The sequence below is a fragment of the Malania oleifera genome, chromosome 8 (assembly GCF_029873635.1).
Source record: "Malania oleifera isolate guangnan ecotype guangnan chromosome 8, ASM2987363v1, whole genome shotgun sequence".
Lineage (NCBI taxonomy): Eukaryota > Viridiplantae > Streptophyta > Magnoliopsida > Santalales > Ximeniaceae > Malania > Malania oleifera.
Window position 1 is genome coordinate 84,094,659 of NC_080424.1, and position 20,996 is coordinate 84,115,654.

Below are 20,996 nucleotides of genomic sequence, written 5' to 3' on the forward strand. Positions count from 1 at the left end.
TATCATTTACTTACTCTGAAAACACCCATAATCATATATCATATTTTACTGGTAAGTATTTCTAAATTAGCTGGGATAACATATTTCTTTTATCTATCTGACTGGGAGGCTTGCCTCCAATTCAACTCTTACGCCCTCTGCGTACCAACCTCAAAATCCTATAATTACATATTTACAAATTCCCTAGTAAAACACTAAATTTCCTAGAAAATCATCACACTCATATTTCCTAAACCTGCTTATTCGTAATTTCCTAAATTATAATTTACATGGGCTTCTGTAAAAATACCTGCTGGGGTCCTTAACCCATGCCCGCAGGATTATAAAAACACTCTAACCCTAAAATTATAACATCCTAATTTTACTCCACAAAACACCAGTATATTCCCCTACAACACAAAATTTGGGCTCAGATAAACCTGGTAATACTAGAAATACCTAAATAATCTACTTACCTTGATTTTGGGATGATGCCCAAGTTGGCCTAAGCAACAATCTACTCCGGCAAACTTGTAGAGAATCTTCCCAAGATCAACGTGATGACTTCCGATCGTAGAACCGAGGAAAATCGGGGCTAGAAATCTAGAGAGAAGTCAGAGAAATTGAGCTAGAGAGAGAAAATATGAAAAAAAAAAAACTTTTCCTCGCTGAATCCCGATTTTGGCTTATATATAGAGTGTTGTCCACGTGACTTTGTTGACAAGCCACGACACCTCGTCGATGACGCCAAAAAGGAAGTTCGTCGACGAACTCATAACCTTCGTCGACGAACTTTAGGCCTTGAAATCTCCCCTCTTGTTATCTTTTTGTCAACGAGACATGTGTCCTTGTCGACGTGCCCAAGAAGGCTATTTGCATTTGTCGACGAAACCCTGTTGAGCTCCTCCTTGGAAAAATCATTTTCTCTCTTTTCTTTTATTATTTAATTGCTATAAATTTTTCGGGTCTCTACACACCCACTTTTTCCGATCTCATTTTTTTGAGATATTCGTTGTGATCGTATCACAAGGTTAAGTAAGAGGTAAGTAAATTTGATTATGTTAGATTTTTATTTAAAATTTACACTTGAGTTTATTTGTAAGTAAATTTTAATTATGTTAGTTATTTTCATAAAATTATCCCAAGTTTATTTTTATACATATTTAATTATTTCAGTTTTATTTTTAATATATTTGCGTTTATTTTTGAGTTAAGAAATGTTCTAAACCCCTTGGGTATTTTACAACATTATTTTTTATTCAAGAAAATATTTTTAACATGAAAATTATGTGGCATGAGTTTATTTATATGTTGCATATTTCACGAAAATATGAGTAAAGATGACATAAGTTAATTTTTTTTACCTTACATATTTCACGAAAATATGAGTAAAAGTGAGATTTTCATGATATTATTTTAATTGTACGAATTATATAATAAGATGTTAGCTTTGGTGTATTCCCAAGAGGGGAGGTGAATTGGAATTTAAAACTTTTTCCTAGGTTTGACCTAAATAGCAGCAGTATATTCACAACCTAGGGTCTGTCTATGCAGTTCCAAATGCACTGATAAATATAACGTGCAAAAATTAAAATCATGCGCAACATTCACGAATTATAACATACATGTGTAGAAGTGTAAATTGCAGAAATATAAACAGCACACACAAGATATGTTATCAGGGTTCGGCCAACTGTGCCTACGTCCCCGCCTTTAGTTCGTAAGCTCAAGGATTCCACTAATGGCTTACTTAACGGGTGGAGCGGCACCTAATACAACCAGGTCAATTACCACAGGATTGACCTTAACCTTAACCAGGTCAATTAAGGGGCTGACATCAACCAACACGCCTTAACAGGATAGCGCACCTAACTTTCCTAACCGGGTCTAAGCTAATCCGGGACTATTTCAAAGGACTAGTCTCCCTCTTCAGGCTCGTGCCTGGAAATACAACAACATTTTTCTCAATCAAGTTGGTACAGTGATTGTACTTTCATGTAAAGCAGATATGTACCCAAATATGCACAGTATACTTAATCAATCACATACACATCATTAATGTAGGTAAATGTAAGCTCAGCGATGTGTATTTTTGTGCAAGCTACACTCAACAAGATATGATCGTCAATATGCTCAAGAGTGTTCTAATCAAGCTATTTCCTTGAAATAGTAAATATTAAATCTCAATAATAAACCAGGGTTTCAAAGATGCTGCAAATATTCAAAACAACTTAAAATATTTTTTTCAATGTAATATGCTCAAGAGTTGCTTGAAAAAATAAAATAGCTTGTTAAAAATATTTTGCACAACAAAATCAAGCTATAGGAATCTTTGCAACGACAATGCAAAGATCCTTAAGCTACTAGGTTTTTCCCAACACAAGATTTATTAAATGAAATTTGTGAGAAAACTTTTGCTAACTCCCCAAAAATAAATAAATAAATCAAACAAGAACACTAGGAGTATTAGCCCTATTTAATGAACACAAGGACAATCAATATACTTTCATACTATCAAGATGTATCAAGGGAGTGAATATTTGAGAGTATTTTGGGCAAAATGTGATTTTGAGATAGAGAGGATTTTCTCTAATGATTTTTGGCTAATCTCCCTCTAATCTTGTAAATGAACCCATATTTATAGACAAGGTTAAAAATATAACCGTTTGGGTCATGTTGGGAATTATTAGAAAAGATTCAAAATGTTTAAACACCATTAACCCCACATGACCCAATTTTACCACGGTTAAATAATTTTTTAACCTGCCGAGGTTCGGTCGCCTGAACAGGCACAACAATAAAAATAATTAAAATGAGTTCGGTCGCCCGTGTCTTGGTTTGGCAGCCCGAATCAAAGTCAGTAGCATTTGTTTGTAGTTTCAGGTGCCCGACTTATAGTTCGGTTAACCAAACAAGGTAATTCGGTCGCCTGAGCCTCCTTTTGAACGTAAACGTTCGGTCGCCCGAGTAGTTGAAAAAGTGTTTTGACAAGCTTTCGGGTTCCTGAGGAAGGTACGTTCAAAATGGTTCGGGTGCCCGAACAAAAGTCAACAAGTTGACTTGTCCAGGGTTCGGTCGCCCGAAGCGTTTTAAACGTAATGAGTTTGGTCACCTGTACACTCTTAATATTTTCAATTAAGTCCATTTTTATCCTATTTTAATTTCCCTGATATAGTGAATGATAATGGGGACTTTATTTTGTGCAAGTGCTGAGACCTAGGGTCTTTTCTAAGGTTTTACTAAATACGCCAAAAACCTGACGTCGGTCAATCGAAGGGTACCCTAAAGTCATTTGGTCCCTATGGTCAAACTACGGTCTTTTTGAGAACTTACAAATACTTACATGCATGACATGCAGAGATTATTACAGACCGACATCCTAATTACTATTACAGACCCAAATAATATAAATTACAATAAGAAGATAGTCTTCAGGGTCTTTAGTCTTCAAGTTTTCACGTGGCATCAAATGATCTTGTTATTATAAACCTGCATACAAACTTGACAGACATTAAATAATAAGAGTATTTGTCATTATTAAAATCGGGTGTGACCTATAAAGTTAATATAAGATGTTTTCAAAACCTCTTATGACTCAGATGATACAGAAAATTACGAATGCTCGGTACCATAGTTTAAAATTTAAACGGATCAGAGTGTACCCATACTGTTTATAAAGTGGTTATATAGAGTAGTGGATTTCTCCTAAGTGCACACCTAATTCTGGACCAGTACTTAATATAGAAAATCTCACTTAATGATTATGTACGTTGATTTAGTTTGGCCGATTAGCTAGTTAAGTTCAGTTTTCGGACCGCACAACTCAGTCATGGGGGTAAACATGACTTTCAGCTAATAGGCCTCAGGGTGGTTTTTACAATATATTTATATACATATTTAATTACGTGTACATAGTTATTGATGATTTGAACGAAAAGTATATGTTTGTATGAATAGGGTCATTCTTGTATCTAAATGATGATTTAAAGAAAACATATAAGAAAAAGTATACATATGTATATAATTAAATACTTTAGTTACAGTTTTAAAGTTAAAAATTTAATTTAACAGTTATAGTATATGGTTGTTAAATTTTATTGTTATAGTTGATGGTAAAAGTTTTATGTAAAAATTTTTAAATTTACATTTATTTGCACTAAAAAGATGAAAAATGGGAAAACTATAAGACCAGATAACATTCCAATTGAAGTTTGGAAATGCTTGGGTGATAACATAATTATATGGTTAATTAATTTATTTAATACAATTGTAAAAATTAATAAAATGCCAGATGAATGAGGGGAAAACACTTTAATACCTATATACAAAAAATAAAGGAGATATTCAAAATTGTAATAACTATCGTGGAATTAAACTTATGAGTTATACGATGAAACTATGAGAAAATGTAATTGAACAAAGATTAAGGTTAGAAATGAAGATCTCAGAAAATCAATTTGGTTTTATGCCTGAGAGATCTATCACAAAAGTTATTTATCTTTTAAGAAGATTAATGGAGAAGTTAAGGGAAAAAAAGAGAGACTTGCATATGATATTTATTGACCTTGAGAAAGCATATGATAGGATACCTAGGAAAGTTCTATGGTGGGTTTTAAAAAAAAAAGGGTGTATGTTGTAGGTATACCGATGTCATTAAGAATATGTACGATGGAGTAATAAATAGTATAAGAACTATAGATGGAGAAACAAAAGAATTTCCAATTACCATAGGGGTAAATCAAGGATTTGTTTTGAGTCCTTATTTTTTTGTTTTAGTGATGAACCAATTGACTAGGAGTATTCAAAATGAGGTTCCATGATGTATGTTGTTTGCAGATGATATTATATTAATTGACGAAATTAGGGATAGAATAGAGGCTGAGTTAGAATTATAGAGAGAAACTTTGGAATTTAGAGACTTTAGGATAAGTAAAAATAAAACAGAATATATGAAATGTAATTTTAATAATGATAGGAGGATTATTGGTAACAAAACTAAATTTGATGATGAAGAAATAAATAATACTTGTAGATTTCGATACCTTGGATATATTATGCAAGTTGAAAGAGAAATTGATGATGATGTAATGCATAAAGTTAAAGCAAGTTGAGTAAAATGGAGAAATGCTTCAAGTGTGCTATGTGATCGTTAAATACCCTTAAAATTGGAAGGGAAGTTTTATAAGACAGTTATAAGACCAGCTATGTTATATAAATCGAAATGTTGGGCGATGAAAAAACATAATATCCAAAAAGTAAAAGTTACCGAGATGAGAATGCTTAGATGAATAAGTGGTATAATATTGAAAGATAAATTAAAGAATGAACATATTCGTGGTAAGTTAGATGTAACTCTTATAGAGGATAGAGAATAAGATAAGAGAGGGACGACTCAAATGGTATGAACACTTGCAACGTAGGCCATATAGTGCACTTGTGAAGAAAAGTGATTTAATTACTATGGAGAGTAGAGGTAGACTTAAAATAACTTGAGAGAAGATAGTAAGTAAGGATTTAATCTCCTTGAATCTATCAAAAGAAATGATCTATGATTGACTAATTTGACGAAAAATGATTCATATACCCGACCCCGTTTGAGACTAAAACTTGATTTTGTTGTGGTTGTTTGTTAAAATTTAGTTAAATAGCTATAAAAAAGTGGCTCTGAAAACTTAGTTCCAGTTTCAATTCCTTATGACCAAACAAGCCCTTTGGTTTCCTCCTTACGTATTTGACGCCAGCGTGGGCTAAATTGGTTTGATTGACGTGTCACATTGTGGGAGAAGGTATCTACGTCATCAGAACCTCTCCTCAAGCAGAGGCCACCGCGTGTCATCGCCATCCGGTTAACGCGCAAACAGCAAACTTGCCCCTACGCATCGCCCACCGTTCCTTCCGGTGATCCCTCTAACTGAAACCGTCCATGGTGGGCCCCACAAAGATCAGACGGCGCGCATTGCGTGCTCATCTCAAACTAGGGTTTCGAAATTCGCCCACCCCGCTATATAAGCCAAACAGTGACTGGCGACCGGTGCGGTGCAGGCCGGTCTGCCCTCCCCAAAAAACTCCACATTTCTATAATTTCATAATTTTCTCCACCGTCGAACGTCTGATTTCGTTCGGATCTCCGACGAGCTATCCTTCATCGTTACTCTTCGCCCTCCTCTTCTTGGTATCATCCTGAAAAAATCCCAAAAAAAGTTCAAAATTTGCGAAAAATTACCGGAATATATAATCCAGAGATCGATTATTTTCATTTTCGGTATCCGATCGTCGGAAGTATCATCTCAGGTTTGTCGACTATCAAGTGTGGTTTGTTGTTGTAGGTCTGTTTACTATTCTGTTGTTGGTGCTGTTGGTTGTTTCCCTAGGGTTTTGTTTGAATAACAAGAAGAGGAGAGGGAAAAAAGAAAACTAAAAAAATCAGAAAAAAGGTAAAAAAGAAAGTGATCGGAGGGGTTGATTTGGTCGAGATGGCCCAGATTCAGGTTCAGCATCAGACTCCTGTGTCTGGTACGAACGGTGTGGCGGCTACTGGCGCGAATCAGTTCGTGACGACGTCTCTGTACGTTGGTGACCTTGACTTCAACGTCACCGACTCGCAGCTCTATGATCTGTTCAACCAGCTTGGCCAGGTTGTGTCGGTTCGGGTTTGTAGGGACTTGAGCACTCGGCGATCTCTCGGTTATGGCTATGTGAACTACAGCAATCCTCAGGATGGTTAGTCTTTTGTTTTGTTGTCGTCCATTTGATTGGCTTGCATTATGTTGTTTTCTGTACATATTTGATGAATTTGGAGACGGGAAACTGTTTGCAGACACCTTTGATCTCTTTTTCTAAAATGAACCATTTTATGGCAAACTCTTTATTTTGTGCGAACCGTTGTTTGAAATGTTTTGAGTGAACAATGTTCAAATTTTATCAATATATTACAAAACTGAAAGGTGGACTTGACCTTACTGTGAGTGGCAATTTACTATGAATGACAATGGTTGGAGTGGGTTTGTGCGGAGCATGGGTATATATTTTTAGATTGTGAAAATGAGGATAGAAAGTTGAGAAGAAACCGCTTCTAAAAATTATAGGTATGTCTTATTACTGTGTAAATTGAGATAGACAGTTAAAAAGAAAAATGGCTTTGACCAAATTAGACGGGAAGCTCAACTAAAAGAAGATCTCGTTCTTCTCTTATCTCTAATAATATAAAGGGATTCTCCCTTTAGTGTCATCTTTCAAAAATATCAAATTTGTCCCTATAACTGCACATAATTATTTCAAAATACTCCTTTAACTAACTACAAATATCTCAAAGTATCGTTATAATTATGTCAAATTTATCCCTAAAATTACTCATAATTTTGTGTATTACCCTCTAATTGTAGATATGACAGTCTCATTCCAAATGTGGTCCAAGAATTTGGAGCACAGAAGGTCCCTGAATGATAGTTTTAACAAATAGGCAAGGGTGATCTGATGAATTGATGTGAAGTTTTCAGTGCAGCGATTTGATGATTTTAATTTCTCTTGTTGGCCTGAAATTGCAAATATGTTGTGTTTGCCTTTTTTGTTGCAGTTCTTATGGCTCATTAGCAGTTAACACAATGGTAGACAATCTATAAAAGAGCAAAGTTTGGATTTGAAATGTTTTTATCTCTCTTTTCTGTACCCTGTAGCTGTTTCCTTTTTTTGTTAGATAGTATTAGAAAGCATGTTTAGTGAGTGCGAATGATTTGGAAGCTGTTAACAGATTGTTTGAATCTGTTTTGAAAACAATTTCTTGTGTTTTTTATTATTGCAAACATAGTCAACTAACTTTTTTCTTTTCTTGAGAAGCAGAAAAGACAGAACTGTTCCAAATATACGCAAAACAATTTCTTGGGAAGGATCTTGAACTTCTAATTTAACTCTCAGTTTACTACATCACTTGGATTTTTCTAGAAAGAACTTTTAATTTATCTTGTTGACCGAGAATAAAATTTTAGGGGGCATCCTACTATTTTACAGTAGGCTTTTTTCGTAGTATTGCCTAGTATCATGTGCATGTTCTTAAATGTCACCTTTATTTTATACAAGCTTAATAGTTATGTTAGAGCATTTTAGGTCTTGTTTATAGGTTATGCTGGTTCTTTTAGTATATCTTACATGCTTTTTTTTTTTTTTCTCGATGGATGCAAAGATTCTATGCTGCCGCCCTCATCTATTTTTTCCCCCCCACTCCCCCCAAAATGAAGTTACTAGTACAAGGTCTATTAAAAGGCATGTACTAATTTTTGTGCAAAAGAAAATTGTTTACACAACACAAAATCAACCATATCCAATTTATTCTGAATATCCATCTTATTATTTATAGTGTGCATAAAATGCGAACCCTAACACCCATCTATGTGCATTGTTAGAAATTCCTGCCTTTCATTAAAAGCCCTCCTGTTCCTTGCCCTGCACTCCAGCCAAAAAGTTGTTTTTAAAGCCAACTACTAGTCTGTTGGAAAATTGGAATAATTAGATTATTAACAGATGGTCTAATTCTAATGATGGTTGTTAAAATTGCTATCCAGATTTGCAGATCTTACTGAAACTATGTATCCTACACAATCACAAATTTGCAGGTTTGCTTTAGGACCATTCAAGGATCGCAAGATCTTAATTTTTACCCTAGAATTGGTTAAATTCTTGACTTTATGTTTGATCTGTGCAACTTGTTCAAGAAATAGACAAGGTAAAAAGGTATTTTGTTTATTCAGCTTGGAGATTCTCTTTTTAGTGCATTTTTGTTCAGTAAGTGCTGCAAACATTAATGTTAAAGATGGGATAAAAATTTATAAGCGAAGATATTTTATGAAAATAGTGATGATGACAATAGTGATGGGCTGCAATGGAGAAGTTCTTGATGATCTCAATGATATTAATGAAGCTAATTGTGTCCTAAATGATGGCATTAATGTGGGAAACCAGCTTTATTTTTTTGGCTTTTGTTGCTCATTTTCTAAAACTTCTTTTTGCTTTTCAGGTGTTCTTGTTATATAGTTGTGTGTTGACTGGTTTGTGCTAAAAATTATGATTATTCTTTTTTTTCAAAAAAGATTTTTACTCTTCCATCATACATTTAATGGGAGTTAGAATTGCAGAAACTTAAACCTTGATCTCTTTGTTATATAAGGACTGTACTGAATTATGTTGCCTTTTGATTTTCATTCTGTTAGTTTTGAACACTTATTAGACATGTTTCTTGGTTTATACCTTTGAAAATTATGAGAACTTAACATGTAGATGCATATTTTTTCCCAGTTTTAGATTTGGTAGAATCATGATTCTTGATCTTATCCTATGATCTGATCCTGGTATGCCCTTAGCGATCCTATGTAGGACTCTGATTTAACAACTTTGAATAATTGAAAGAATGCTATGAACTATCAACATCAGTAAAAATTTGGTTTTGAACATTCTCTCCATGTGCGTTTGAGATAATCTTTTGTACTGGTTGAGCTTTGTGGGAACCATTATCATTCAACAATTCTATCTGGTGTGATACTTTCATTTTTAGCATTTCCAACATCAAAAGAATGAACTCCGCTTTGAGCCATTTTTGTAATGTTGAGTCGAGGTACAGCTTTTAGAAAAATTGAAGTTAGAGGCTTTGTTTAATTGAGAGAGCTCAGATGGTGGATTTTTGAAGGTGAATGGTGGAGATGATATTTGAATTTCAAGTAGAGAGAGAGAGCGAGGGAGTGATGAAGGGGAACATATCCTAACTACAATTTTGATTGTAAATAAAGGGTAAGAAGAAAATGAAATGAAATGAGGTATAGCTAAGGGGCAGGTTTGCTGGTGTCTAAATTCAGCAAGAGAGTCCACACCCTAACTACTATAAGATCTTTGACCCTGATATGGTTCCAAGCTGATTGAAAGGAGAAAAATCTGGACATAATGTGATTCCAAAGAATTGTATTATCATAAGCAGGGTCTACACTAAGGTCCAGCAGGGCTTGCTTCAGGTTCTCCTTGGCCAACTCCAGCAATCACCCATTATGATGGCCGAAACTGTAGCATTTGATGGGGCCCAAATATGTAGAGATATAATGACCAAAATGAAGCAGTAGAGGGCTCCTTGGATACCTGTTATCATAGGAAAGAGAAGTGGCCTTCCCATTCCTGAACACCTGTTTGAAACAAGTATACAGACCCTTTAGCGCTCTTTCCCATGTTCAAGAGCATTTGGGCAGGAGGTTTCGTGGCCCAAATGCTCCCCTTGCTCAATTTATGAGAATAAATTAAAGATACCTAAAAGAAGGGGTTGGAAGAGCAATCAGCCATAAAGTGAAGCTTCATTCTGGTCAGAGATCAGTTCACAATCACTCCCAATCACCTCTTTTGTAACCAGCGGAAGATCAAGGTATCTAACATGCAGTGTGCCTTTAGAGCAGTGTTTTAAAAGGTGACGTCATAAGGCGAGGTGTTTTACCCCTGGTGAGGTGAGGTGTAAGCCCTGACTTGTTGAGGTGTAAGCCTTTTGGGATTTAACTTTTATTTTAAATATATAAATATAAATTAGATATAGCAAAGTTATTATGAAATTTATTAAAATAAATTATAAAGTTAATTGTTTGAATTTTAAAACTAAAAGTTGGAAAGAAAAATCTTAAGTCTAAAATGCATAAAGTAGCTGCATGCCCATGGCATGAACTATAATCAAAGAGCCTTGTGGCATTTACACCTAGTAAAAATGAAGCAAGGACACAAAAAAGGGTGGGTGACAGCTCATCTGTAGTGTGAGTGAGAGACCACTTGACAAGAAACAAGACTTAAGATCATGTGAGAGGAACTGTTGAGACACAAGAAGAGAGAGGGGCTTGAAGACACCAATTAGCTCGTTGGAAAGAGAGAAGACTGGGAATCATGGTCTGCAAGAGGGACCATGGTGTCGGAAGAGTTGTTTCTCTGGAGAAATATTCACTCAGTTTTGTCGAAGAGAGGCTTCACCAAGGTGGACGCTTTGTTGAATGAGATGCTTCCTCGAGGGGCTGCCATCATCGAGGAGAGACTGCAATTTGCACGAACAAAGGGCATTCATGCCCTAATCTGCCTTTTTTTTCTTATTCCTTAATTGTAATTTATATTTCAGAAACACAGGTTGATGAGTGGATCAGTATGCTTGTGCCTTGAACTCATGAAAGGCACAATTTTCCTGCTGTGGTGTATGCCCAGCTGCAAAAGGCATATGCACTTGGAAGTTACTCATTTTAAAATGTGCCTTGGAGCATTTTTGCCTGAAAACGCATTGAGATGTGCCTTAAGGCATGCCTTGAGAACACCTTTTAAAACACTGCATCAGAGACACCAAGGATCTCAATAATTTTGTGTTTTTTCAGTATCATGAATGCCGGAAGTAAATAAACCTGATTTTTGGAGGTTTAGAATGCAGCCCAGGTAAAACAAATTTATAGCATTTTTATTGCAGAAGCAGCATCTAGTCTTACACAAGCAAAAATCAGAAAATCACCTCCAAAACAGACTTGATATGTGATACCTAAATTCACCATGACTCAGTTTTTGTGAGACTTGGGTGATTGATACAAGCAAATAAGGTGAAATATGGTCACCTCTGCCTGACCCACTTCTTCCCTTTAAAGAACATTTCTTGAGATCCATTAATAGAAAAGAAGAAATGATTATGGTACAGTGGTACACACTAATTAATTACTGCTAAAAATCTATTGGGCTGAAATACAATTAATTCCTTGACCCAATTCTTCTTGATCAGATTCCAACGATATGTGATACCTAAATTCACCATGACTCCTCAGTTCTTGTGAGACTTGGGTGATTGATACAAGCAAATAAGGTGAAATATGGTCACCTCTGCCTGACCCACTTCTTCCCTTTAAAGAACATTTCTTGAGATCCATTAATAGAAAAGAAGAAATGATTATGGTACAGTGGTACACACTAATTAATTACTGCTAAAAATCTATTGGGCTGAAATACAAATAATTCCTTGACCCAATTCTTCTTGATCAGATTCCAACGATAGTCCATCCATTGCCCTTCTCCTTGTTCTACATCACCTACTAAGTTGAATGCTTTTCTCAATTCCACCTTCAGGGAAAATTTGATCTTTGTTTTGTGGTTTAATACCTCACCTGCCCCACCCCCCTTTTTAAAAAAAAAAATATATTTGTATGGTATTTTCCTTTCTTCATTTCTCTTAATTGCAATATAACTGTCCTTGCATAGATTTTTATACTTTGGGTTCATGTTGATTGCAGCTGCAAGGGCATTTGACGTATTAAACTTCACTCCACTCAACGGCAAGTCTATTAGGATTATGTATTCTCATCGTGATCCCAGTATTCGTAAAAGTGGAACTGCTAACATATTTATCAAGGTATTTTTGTTTGTTCCTTTTTCTTTAAATTTATTTATCTATAAATTCTTTCTTAATTTGGAAGTGGGACCGTTAGCTTCTTGTAAATTTTTATCTCTGTTTTTTAAGTAGTGCATTTTCTTTTCTAATTTGAATGAGTCCAATGTCTTTTCAATGACCTAGTGGCTCAAAGCAACAATGATAGAAGAAGAGAATGTGATAAGCCCTTGTTAGTTTGGCTGTTCACCAAGGCCTTTAGCATCCAAATGTTTAGATGTGTGTTGCTAATTTGCTAACCTGGTTTTGTTTTAGATGTGCAAATTAAGTACTTATTAACCATGTTTTGGGATGGTATACCAATTCAAAGAGATGCAGTTTTGGGGCTGCTGGATGCTATTATTATTATTATTATTTAAAAAAAAAAAAAATCATTCAATTAATTTTAATTATTTTCTTATTCTCCTTTTATGCAGAATTTGGACAAGGCTATTGACCACAAAGCATTGCATGACACCTTTTCTACCTTTGGCAGCATTCTTTCTTGCAAGATAGCCACTGATCCTTCTGGACAGTCCAAAGGCTATGGTTTTGTACAATTTGATAGTGAAGAATCTGCTCAAAATGCAATAGATAAGCTAAATGGCATGCTTATAAATGATAAACAAGTTTATGTTGGACCTTTCCTTCGGAAGCAAGAAAGAGAAAGTGCTTTGAATAAGACAAAATTCAATAATGTTTATGTGAAAAACCTCTCAGAATCCACTACTGAAGAGGAACTGAAAAAAATATTTGGTGAATATGGAACAATTACTAGTGTTGTTGTAATGAAGGATGGAGATGGCAAATCAAAGTGTTTTGGATTTGTCAACTTTGAGAATGCAGATGATGCTGCAAAGGCTGTAGATGCTCTAAATGGGAAAAAAATTGAGGACAAGGAGTGGTATGTTGGAAAAGCCCAGAAGAAAGCAGAAAGAGAAGTTGAACTGAAAGAAAGATTTGAGCAGACTATGAAGGAGGCAGTAGACAAATTCCAAGGAGTGAATTTGTATATTAAGAACTTGGATGACAGCATTGGGGACGAGAAGCTCAAGGAATTGTTTTCAGAGTATGGAACAATTACATCATGCAAGGTTGGGTTGTCTATTCCTTGAATTGGAAAAACTTATGCCTGCATGTCACGAGACTGGACATTCTGCCCCTCCTGAAAAATGCCAATGAACTGAAGCCTTTTTTGGTTACTTTACAGGTTATGCGAGACCCCAATGGAATAAGCAGAGGTTCAGGATTTGTTGCTTTCTCAACTCCTGAAGAAGCATCTCGGGCTGTAAGTGGTTGCTTACGCAGTTTTCTTATTATGATATCAGATACTAATCGATTTTAGTTTTTTCCTGCAGCTTTCTGAGATGAATGGGAAAATGGTTGTAAGCAAACCCCTTTATGTTGCTCTCGCACAGCGGAAAGAAGAAAGAAGAGCAAGGTTGCAGGTGATGTGATGGCATAACAGATCTGAATGCAACCTGGATGAAGTGATTAGTTGAAGTGTTTTTTATTTTTTCATTCTTTTGTTTTTACTTAATATTAAAATACTCAATGCAAACCCATTATGAATAGTAAAAGTGAAGATCTCAAAAGAAATTATGATTAACTTCTCTGAGGACATTCCTTGAACATTTGCCATTAGTGAAGATCTCAAAATTTTTTTTTAAAATTTTAAAATCTAATTAAGACTAAATTTTTTTTTTTTCAAAAGTGAAGATCTCAAAAGAAATTATGATTAACTTCTCTGAGGACATTCCTTGAACATTTGCCATTAGTGTTACATTTTACTACTGTTAAAGATCTATGTTTTGTCAAATACGTTGCTGGTTTAAATGCCCTGCACCTGATGCCCTTAGTTGCCTAAAATATTTAGCCCTGCTACATAAACTTTCTTTAAAAATTTAATTCGGATTCCTATACACATGGAACAGCTATTGGTGTTCAATCTCTTGTAGTTTAGCATGCTTGATTATTGCAGTCTAAAACTTGTTTGCATACACCCCATTTTTTGTATTTGTTCATGTTTTATCAAGCAGCTTATCTGTTGGGCACGGTATGGTATGGATATCTTATCCGACTGTAGGCTTGCAAAATTCTGGATCCTATGGGATCTGGGGAAACAGAAGACTGTGATTGTATGAATGTGGTTGAATTTTGCTTTTTGCAAGTGTAGTGCGTGCTCAATTGCTGTTATACTTTTTCTTTTCAAAAAAGAACCTACCAGTCACCTATTATGTGCTGGAAGAAATAATCATTCAATGTGGTTCACTGATGACAAAGGCTGAGGAACGTGCCTTCCCTTAATATACATGTGCAAATTTTTTTTTATGCAGGCACAGTTTTCACAAATGAGACCAGTTGCAATGGGACCATCAGTTGCTCCTCGCATGCCTATGTACCACCCTCCTGGCGCCCCCGGTCTTGGACAACAAATATTTTATGGGCAAGCTCCCCCAGCTATAATTCCTCCTCAAGTAAATATACATTTTTTATTTTCTTGATTGCTTTTTAACGTCATACTTTTATATGGCATGATATCATTTTCCATTAATATGTTTAAGCAGTTTGTTGATTTATTGTTTAGTAGCTCATTTGCTGTGAAATACTGATTGCTCAAATTTATTTCCTCTGGGGATGAATAACTATTTTATTTGTTAATAGTGTGTATTGGGATAATTTTGGATGACCATAGGGTTGATTGATTGAAGTGTAATATTCTGACACACAAGTGTATCAGGTCCATCAGCTGACTGGAGGTTTTGTTGTGTTATAAGTGCATGTGATTGTGTGCGCATGCACATATGTCTATATTCAAATAATTTTGATTAGCTGTATTTAATTGATGCCACAAAGTATAGCAACTCTCTGAATGCGCATGGCACGTGCAGTGCAGTTGCATGCATGCATGTGTGCACATGTGATGTTTTTTTATTTTTTCTTTTTTAATCATATCATTTAGTTAGCAATGACAGTAGTTGATTGATGACCAAACGGTGCTTCAGTAATCAGTTGATCTGAGATGCAATTTTCTTTTGTGTTGTATTTGTGTGGGGTAGGGTAGGAGATGAAATAGAATGCTGAATGCTGGAAAAGGATTCATGCAGTGGATACCTAGCAGGGTTTATGCTTGGTGTTGGTTGTTTCTTGTATTAGATTAATTTAGGGATCTATGTGCCATCTTTTACTTCTAGATTTTAGGGCTTGGACTCAATGGGCTGGGGATGACGGACAACCTGAGGGGACTTTTCTCTGTACACTGGTTCTGATTTGAAGTAGAGAAACCAAAATTATCAAATCTATGTTGTTTTGCCACTTCAGTAGGTTGAGTGGCGCACTCGTTTTATTGGCCATCTGTAGAGTCAGCTTGATGTAAGATTTGAGTTCTCAAGATGGTCAAAAGGGGAAAAATATGTGCAGACAATGCAAAAAAAAAAAAAAGAGGCTCCCTTACAAATTGACAAAACAAACTTGCCTACCTCATGGTGCAAATCAAATATAGACTTTGATTGAATAATGGTTAGGAAGTTAATGTAGTGAAAGAGAGAGTACCTTGAGTCTTCTGTTGAAGTACATATGTTGAAAGAATATTGAGGACTTTTCTCTCTCGCATTTCTATAAATAAAGCTTTTCTTTGCACTGCATGATTTATACTCTGATTTTGGCATTACTTAATGCGACAACTTCTTTCAGATTGTTATGATATAATTCCAATTCATATACACTATTGTTGTATATAGGCTGGATTTGGTTACCAACAGCAACTTGTTCCTGGAATGAGGCCTGGTGGGGCTCCAATGCCAAATTTCTTTGTCCCACTTGTCCAGCAAGGTCAGCAAGGCCAGCGGCCAGGGGGAAGACGGGGAGCAGGTCCGGTGCAACAAAATCAGCAGCCTGTGCCAATGATGCAACAGCAGGTTCATCAAGTGGTGTCATTAGTTATGCGTTAATTTATGCTTTTATCCGTTTCCATCTTTCTGATATAATAGTTACGTTGGTTAATGTTTTAGATGCTGCCAAGGGGACGTGTCTATCGCTACCCACCTGGTCGCAACATGCCAGATGTTCCAATGCCAGGTGCTGCTGGAGGCATGATGTCTGGTCCATATGACATGGGCGGCATGCCTATGCGAGATGCTGCAGTGGGACAGCCGATGCCTATTCCAGCACTGGCTACGGCACTTGCAAACGCAACACCTGAACAGCAGAGGACGGTGAGGCTCTTTTACCACAATTGATTTTGTATTCTTTGAGGTAGTATTTTCCCAGTTATCGTGTATTGACATGCAGAACTGAGTTCATTTTCTCCCATTCATGGTTTAGATGCTGGGTGAAAGCTTGTACCCTCTAGTGGATCAGCTGGAGCATGAGATGGCGGCCAAGGTAACAGGCATGCTTCTGGAGATGGACCAGACTGAGGTGTTGCATCTGCTTGAGTCGCCTGATGCTCTGAAGGCCAAAGTTGCAGAGGCCATGGAGGTCCTGAGGAATGTTGCTCAGCAGCAGCAGGCCAAAAGCCCAGCTGATCAACTGGCCACGCTGTCTCTGAATGACAACCTTGTTTCTTGAGTTCGTGTTCTGATATCATTGAAGGCAGGGCTGATCTTGGCAGGTAGCAGATTTGGGATAATACTTTTTTCTGAGTTATTTTAGTGTTACAGGATTGTTAAGTTTGGAGAATATTTGCTTATTTTAGCGTTACAGGATTGTTTAGTTTGGAAAATATTTGCTTGCTTTGGATTTTAGTGATGACATTAGGGTTGCTTTAAGATTGATACTATGTTATTTGTTTTTTCTGGTGCTCTATTAACTTCATTTTGAACTCCTATTGCGGCCTCCGATTCATTTTCGTCAGATTTGATGGTCCTTTGCCTTTGCCCTGCTTTATTCTTGGTGTTGCTTTTCAATGTTCCCATCCAAATCTAGGCCTCGTCAATCCAATTGGTTGCCCCTCGACTTGGTTAATGGGCTCCATTGGTGGCAATGGAATTGGCCACGAAGGATTGTTGATCATGGGAGTGGCTTCACACATCTCGTGATTCCCTAATTATTATTATTATTATTTTTTTAAAAAAATTTAATAGCAGCTAGTGTATTATCAGCTCCCCGTGCAAAATGGTCAACTAATATTTTTTGACATGCTGCAATTTATTCTATTTACTTTTATTGGATTGAAAAAATTCCTAAATGTTTAGACTTACTGTAAAATTTAATCAATTATTAAGTACGTCAACAAAAATTTAAAAGTTCGTGTGGATAATATTATCATAAAATTTCAAGCAGATATAAATTAATTATTAATTTATGGTGTTTGTGTGTTATGCGCACGGGTGTGAAATAGAGAATCATGTTGTAACGTCTGCTTTTTGAATTATGGATTATTTGCTCGAGTTCTGAATCTGCAATAAATGTTTGTGATTGGAAAACATTTTGAAATGATTAAAAAGAAATTCTATGTTACTCAAAAGTGTTTTAGTATATGATAAATTGAGCTTGTAAATTAAAATTTACAAGTTTAGTAAATTAATTATACAAAAAGTGTTTACCTTTTTCGGCCACTTTTTGTATAGATAAATTTAAAATGTGAAATCGTAAGTTATTGAAGAATGGTTGAATGCAAATTGAAGGTCTGTTGGGGAAAAATTCAGCAACACTTAATACTTTTGGGAGCAACACTTTCTGAGCTTTCTAAAATAATATTTTACCCTCTTGTGTTTTTTAAAATTACAAAATCAACCAATTAACATAAATATTACAACTAAATTAAATTATTATTTTTTAAAAAATTAAAAATATGTGTAAAATAAATAATTTTATAATGTTTTTTCTTAAATAATTTTATTGTTCCAAAATTTGTTATACACAATTATATACGATTTACATATAAATTAAATAACTAAATATATCTTTAAAATTAAAATGTAGTTTAAAAATCAATTCGTATCAACTGGTTAGTTGAATTGTTACTCGTTTTATAAGTCTAGTTGAATCCATTTTTAATAAGGTAGCAATTTGGTTAAAATTTAAAAAGATTGGTGAATTGGTTAGATCAAAGGTTAACTAATTAATATAAATTTATGTATTCTTTATCCATTTAGCACTCATATTTTACATAAAGAACAACTAATATTCAACTTTATAATTTTAATTTAGAAAGTTTGAATTTTAAAATTTTAGTTTATGTTTTTTTAGCATTATGGTTGATAGGTTACTTGAATTAAAGATATAGAATTATATTTTATTTGTTTTATGACGTGTTTAGTCATTAAATTTTTATGAAATTACATCTAACAATTATTTTGTAATACTATAATTACTAGGTCTTTCTTTTCTATGTTTTATTAGTAATTTTTATTTTTTTATATATTTTTAGAAATTTTAAAATAATAATAAAATTATTTTATCATGCTTATGTCAATTGATTGATCCAAAGCGAATGACCGGCAAACCGTCCAATTCGAGAATCGGTTAGGTTTCCAATTTATTTATTTAGTTTTCATGACATTATAATGATCAATTTTTTAATTTAATTTATTTATTTCAATATTATTTTATTTTTATACATGCCAATTAATTGATCCAAAGCGATTGGACCGGTAAATCATTGAATTTGAGAATAGATTAGGTTTCCAATTCACTTTTTTGTATTCAAGACATTAAATTAATCAATTTTTTCAATTTAATTTATTTAAGTTAATATCATCTAAAAATATTATTTTATTAAGAGTATAAATTTATTTTTTTACATATATTTAACGATTGACTAATGATCAACTAGCGGAAGATTCATATTTTCAATAGATTTAAATCTCAAAGGCATCTCTTATAGTTTTCAAAAATATAGGGGGTGGAATGTCATATTTGAAAAATTCAAGAGATGTTGTTGGACTTTATCTTTTTTTTTTTTTTTTCTTAATATACCAATAGTATCAAAGTTTAAGTTTAATAGTTAAATATCTCACTTTCTCTTAATGATATTTTATTTTTCAAAAAATTTCTTAAAATATATTTAATTGGTGATTGTGGTACACACACACACACACACACACACACACACACACATATATATATATATATATATATATATATATTGTAAATATAAATGCCTGTGATTTTATTATAAGATATATATGTTTTGACTAGACATATGAGTTTTAACTATAAAGAAATTTATAAGGCAATTAAAAAAGTTATAAAATTTGAATATTAATAATTATTAAGGTAATAGAATTTATTCAATGATAAATTAGTAGCTCGATATATGAGCATACTTAATGGGATTTTTATGTTGAACTAAAGTTATTGGATTGAATGTCAAATGAATAAAAGTTAATGGGTTTTTATGATCATAACCACCCAAAAAAAAAAAGGAATAATGCATGATACAATTGAGTTTATTGTTTGTCTTATATTAAAAAAAATATTTTAGGGAGGTTATTTGATATAATTGTTAAAAATTAATACCATAACAAAAATAAAATTATTTTAATTATTATTATATTTCTAAATTCATTTAATGGAAATCATCTTATTGTACATTATAATTTAGAGTAGCAACAATATTTCATAAAGGAATTTTAATATTATTATTTTTTTAAAAAATTATAAATATTTTTATTTTTTAATTATAGTTTAAAAAGTTATGATAATTTTATTTTAATATTAATAAAAAAATATATAAAAATGAAAGATTTAAATTAAAAAATAATTATGGAAATTAAAATATTAGGACAAGAAGTTGTCAAAATAATTGAAAATCATAATAATGGTATTGACTTTTTGAGTCTGATTCCTATTTTGATGCTGACAAAACACTTGAAATTAATGTGTGTGCCTAATACTTGACCAGGATAATAATTCAGAACACACACATGGAAGAGGGTCATGGAAGGCAGGAGGAACTTGAAGTTTATATAATCTGGCGCATTCCATGGAAGACGGAAAAACATAAGACAAGAAGACATTTGATTTGGTTGTAATAACATTTAGTTTTATATTTTGGTTTGTAATAATGCATGACATGCATGGTGTGAATGAAAGCTCAAATGATTGTAGACAAACCCTAAGGACTAATGACCTTGACAAACGGTCGACTGACATTGAATTTTTTGGGTTTAATTAAAAAGCCTAAGCCATAGTCTGACTATAGGGACCAAACCTTTCACCTGAAACCCTACCCTATTTCAAAATTGCTTAAAACTTTCAAAGGGTTTTGAATATCTTTAGGATCAAAGTAAGGGCAAAATAGTAAAATTTTAATGCCATTGGTCGACCGACCAATCTTATGTTATACCCCTTGGTCGATTGAAAAACTATTTGCCCCGGAGTCAAAGTTTGACCATATCTCGGTCAACCGACCAGTTTTGTACGTGATATGCCCTAAATATATCAGCTTATAAAAGGAAGTCAAAACCCAACAATCACTACCCAAGTCAAATCCTTTGGTAAGAGTAATTAACTCTAATCCAATAATGAAGGGAGAGATCCATTCTGTCGCTTTAAACATCTGGAGTGATCCACACCCCCGCGTCATAATGACATATCACTCCAAGGGTCAAACCTTGTCACTATAAAGAAGGGTGATGCAAACAAGCCAAAGTAAGTTATTCAACCCATTCTA

At 34.1% G+C, this 20,996-nt stretch overlaps 1 protein-coding gene across 1 annotated transcript; it reads left to right on the top strand.

The window, feature by feature from the left end:
* Positions 1-5,882: 5,882 nt before the first annotated feature.
* Positions 5,883-17,202, top strand: LOC131161685 (polyadenylate-binding protein 2-like). The gene is made up of 9 exons (XM_058117614.1): positions 5,883-6,699; positions 12,243-12,361; positions 12,814-13,470; positions 13,587-13,664; positions 13,735-13,824; positions 14,713-14,853; positions 16,117-16,293; positions 16,387-16,590; positions 16,700-17,202. Exons 1-9 carry the CDS (start codon positions 6,453-6,455, stop codon positions 16,943-16,945), a joined length of 1,959 nt encoding a protein of 652 aa, XP_057973597.1. The 5' UTR covers positions 5,883-6,452; the 3' UTR covers positions 16,946-17,202.
* Positions 17,203-20,996: the final 3,794 nt, after the last annotated feature.

What these genes read in the sequence shown, in the direction of transcription:
- LOC131161685 (XM_058117614.1), top strand. Translation starts at nt 6,453, where the DNA reads ATGGCCCAGATTCAGGTTCAGCATCAGACTCCTGTGTCTGGTACGAAC. An exon ending in CAGCTATAATTCCTCCTCAA is followed by an intron (nt 14,854 to 16,116) that starts GTAAATATACAT and finishes TGTTGTATATAG; the next exon opens with GCTGGATTTGGTTACCAACA. An exon ending in TGCCAATGATGCAACAGCAG is followed by an intron (nt 16,294 to 16,386) that starts GTTCATCAAGTG and finishes TTAATGTTTTAG; the next exon opens with ATGCTGCCAAGGGGACGTGT.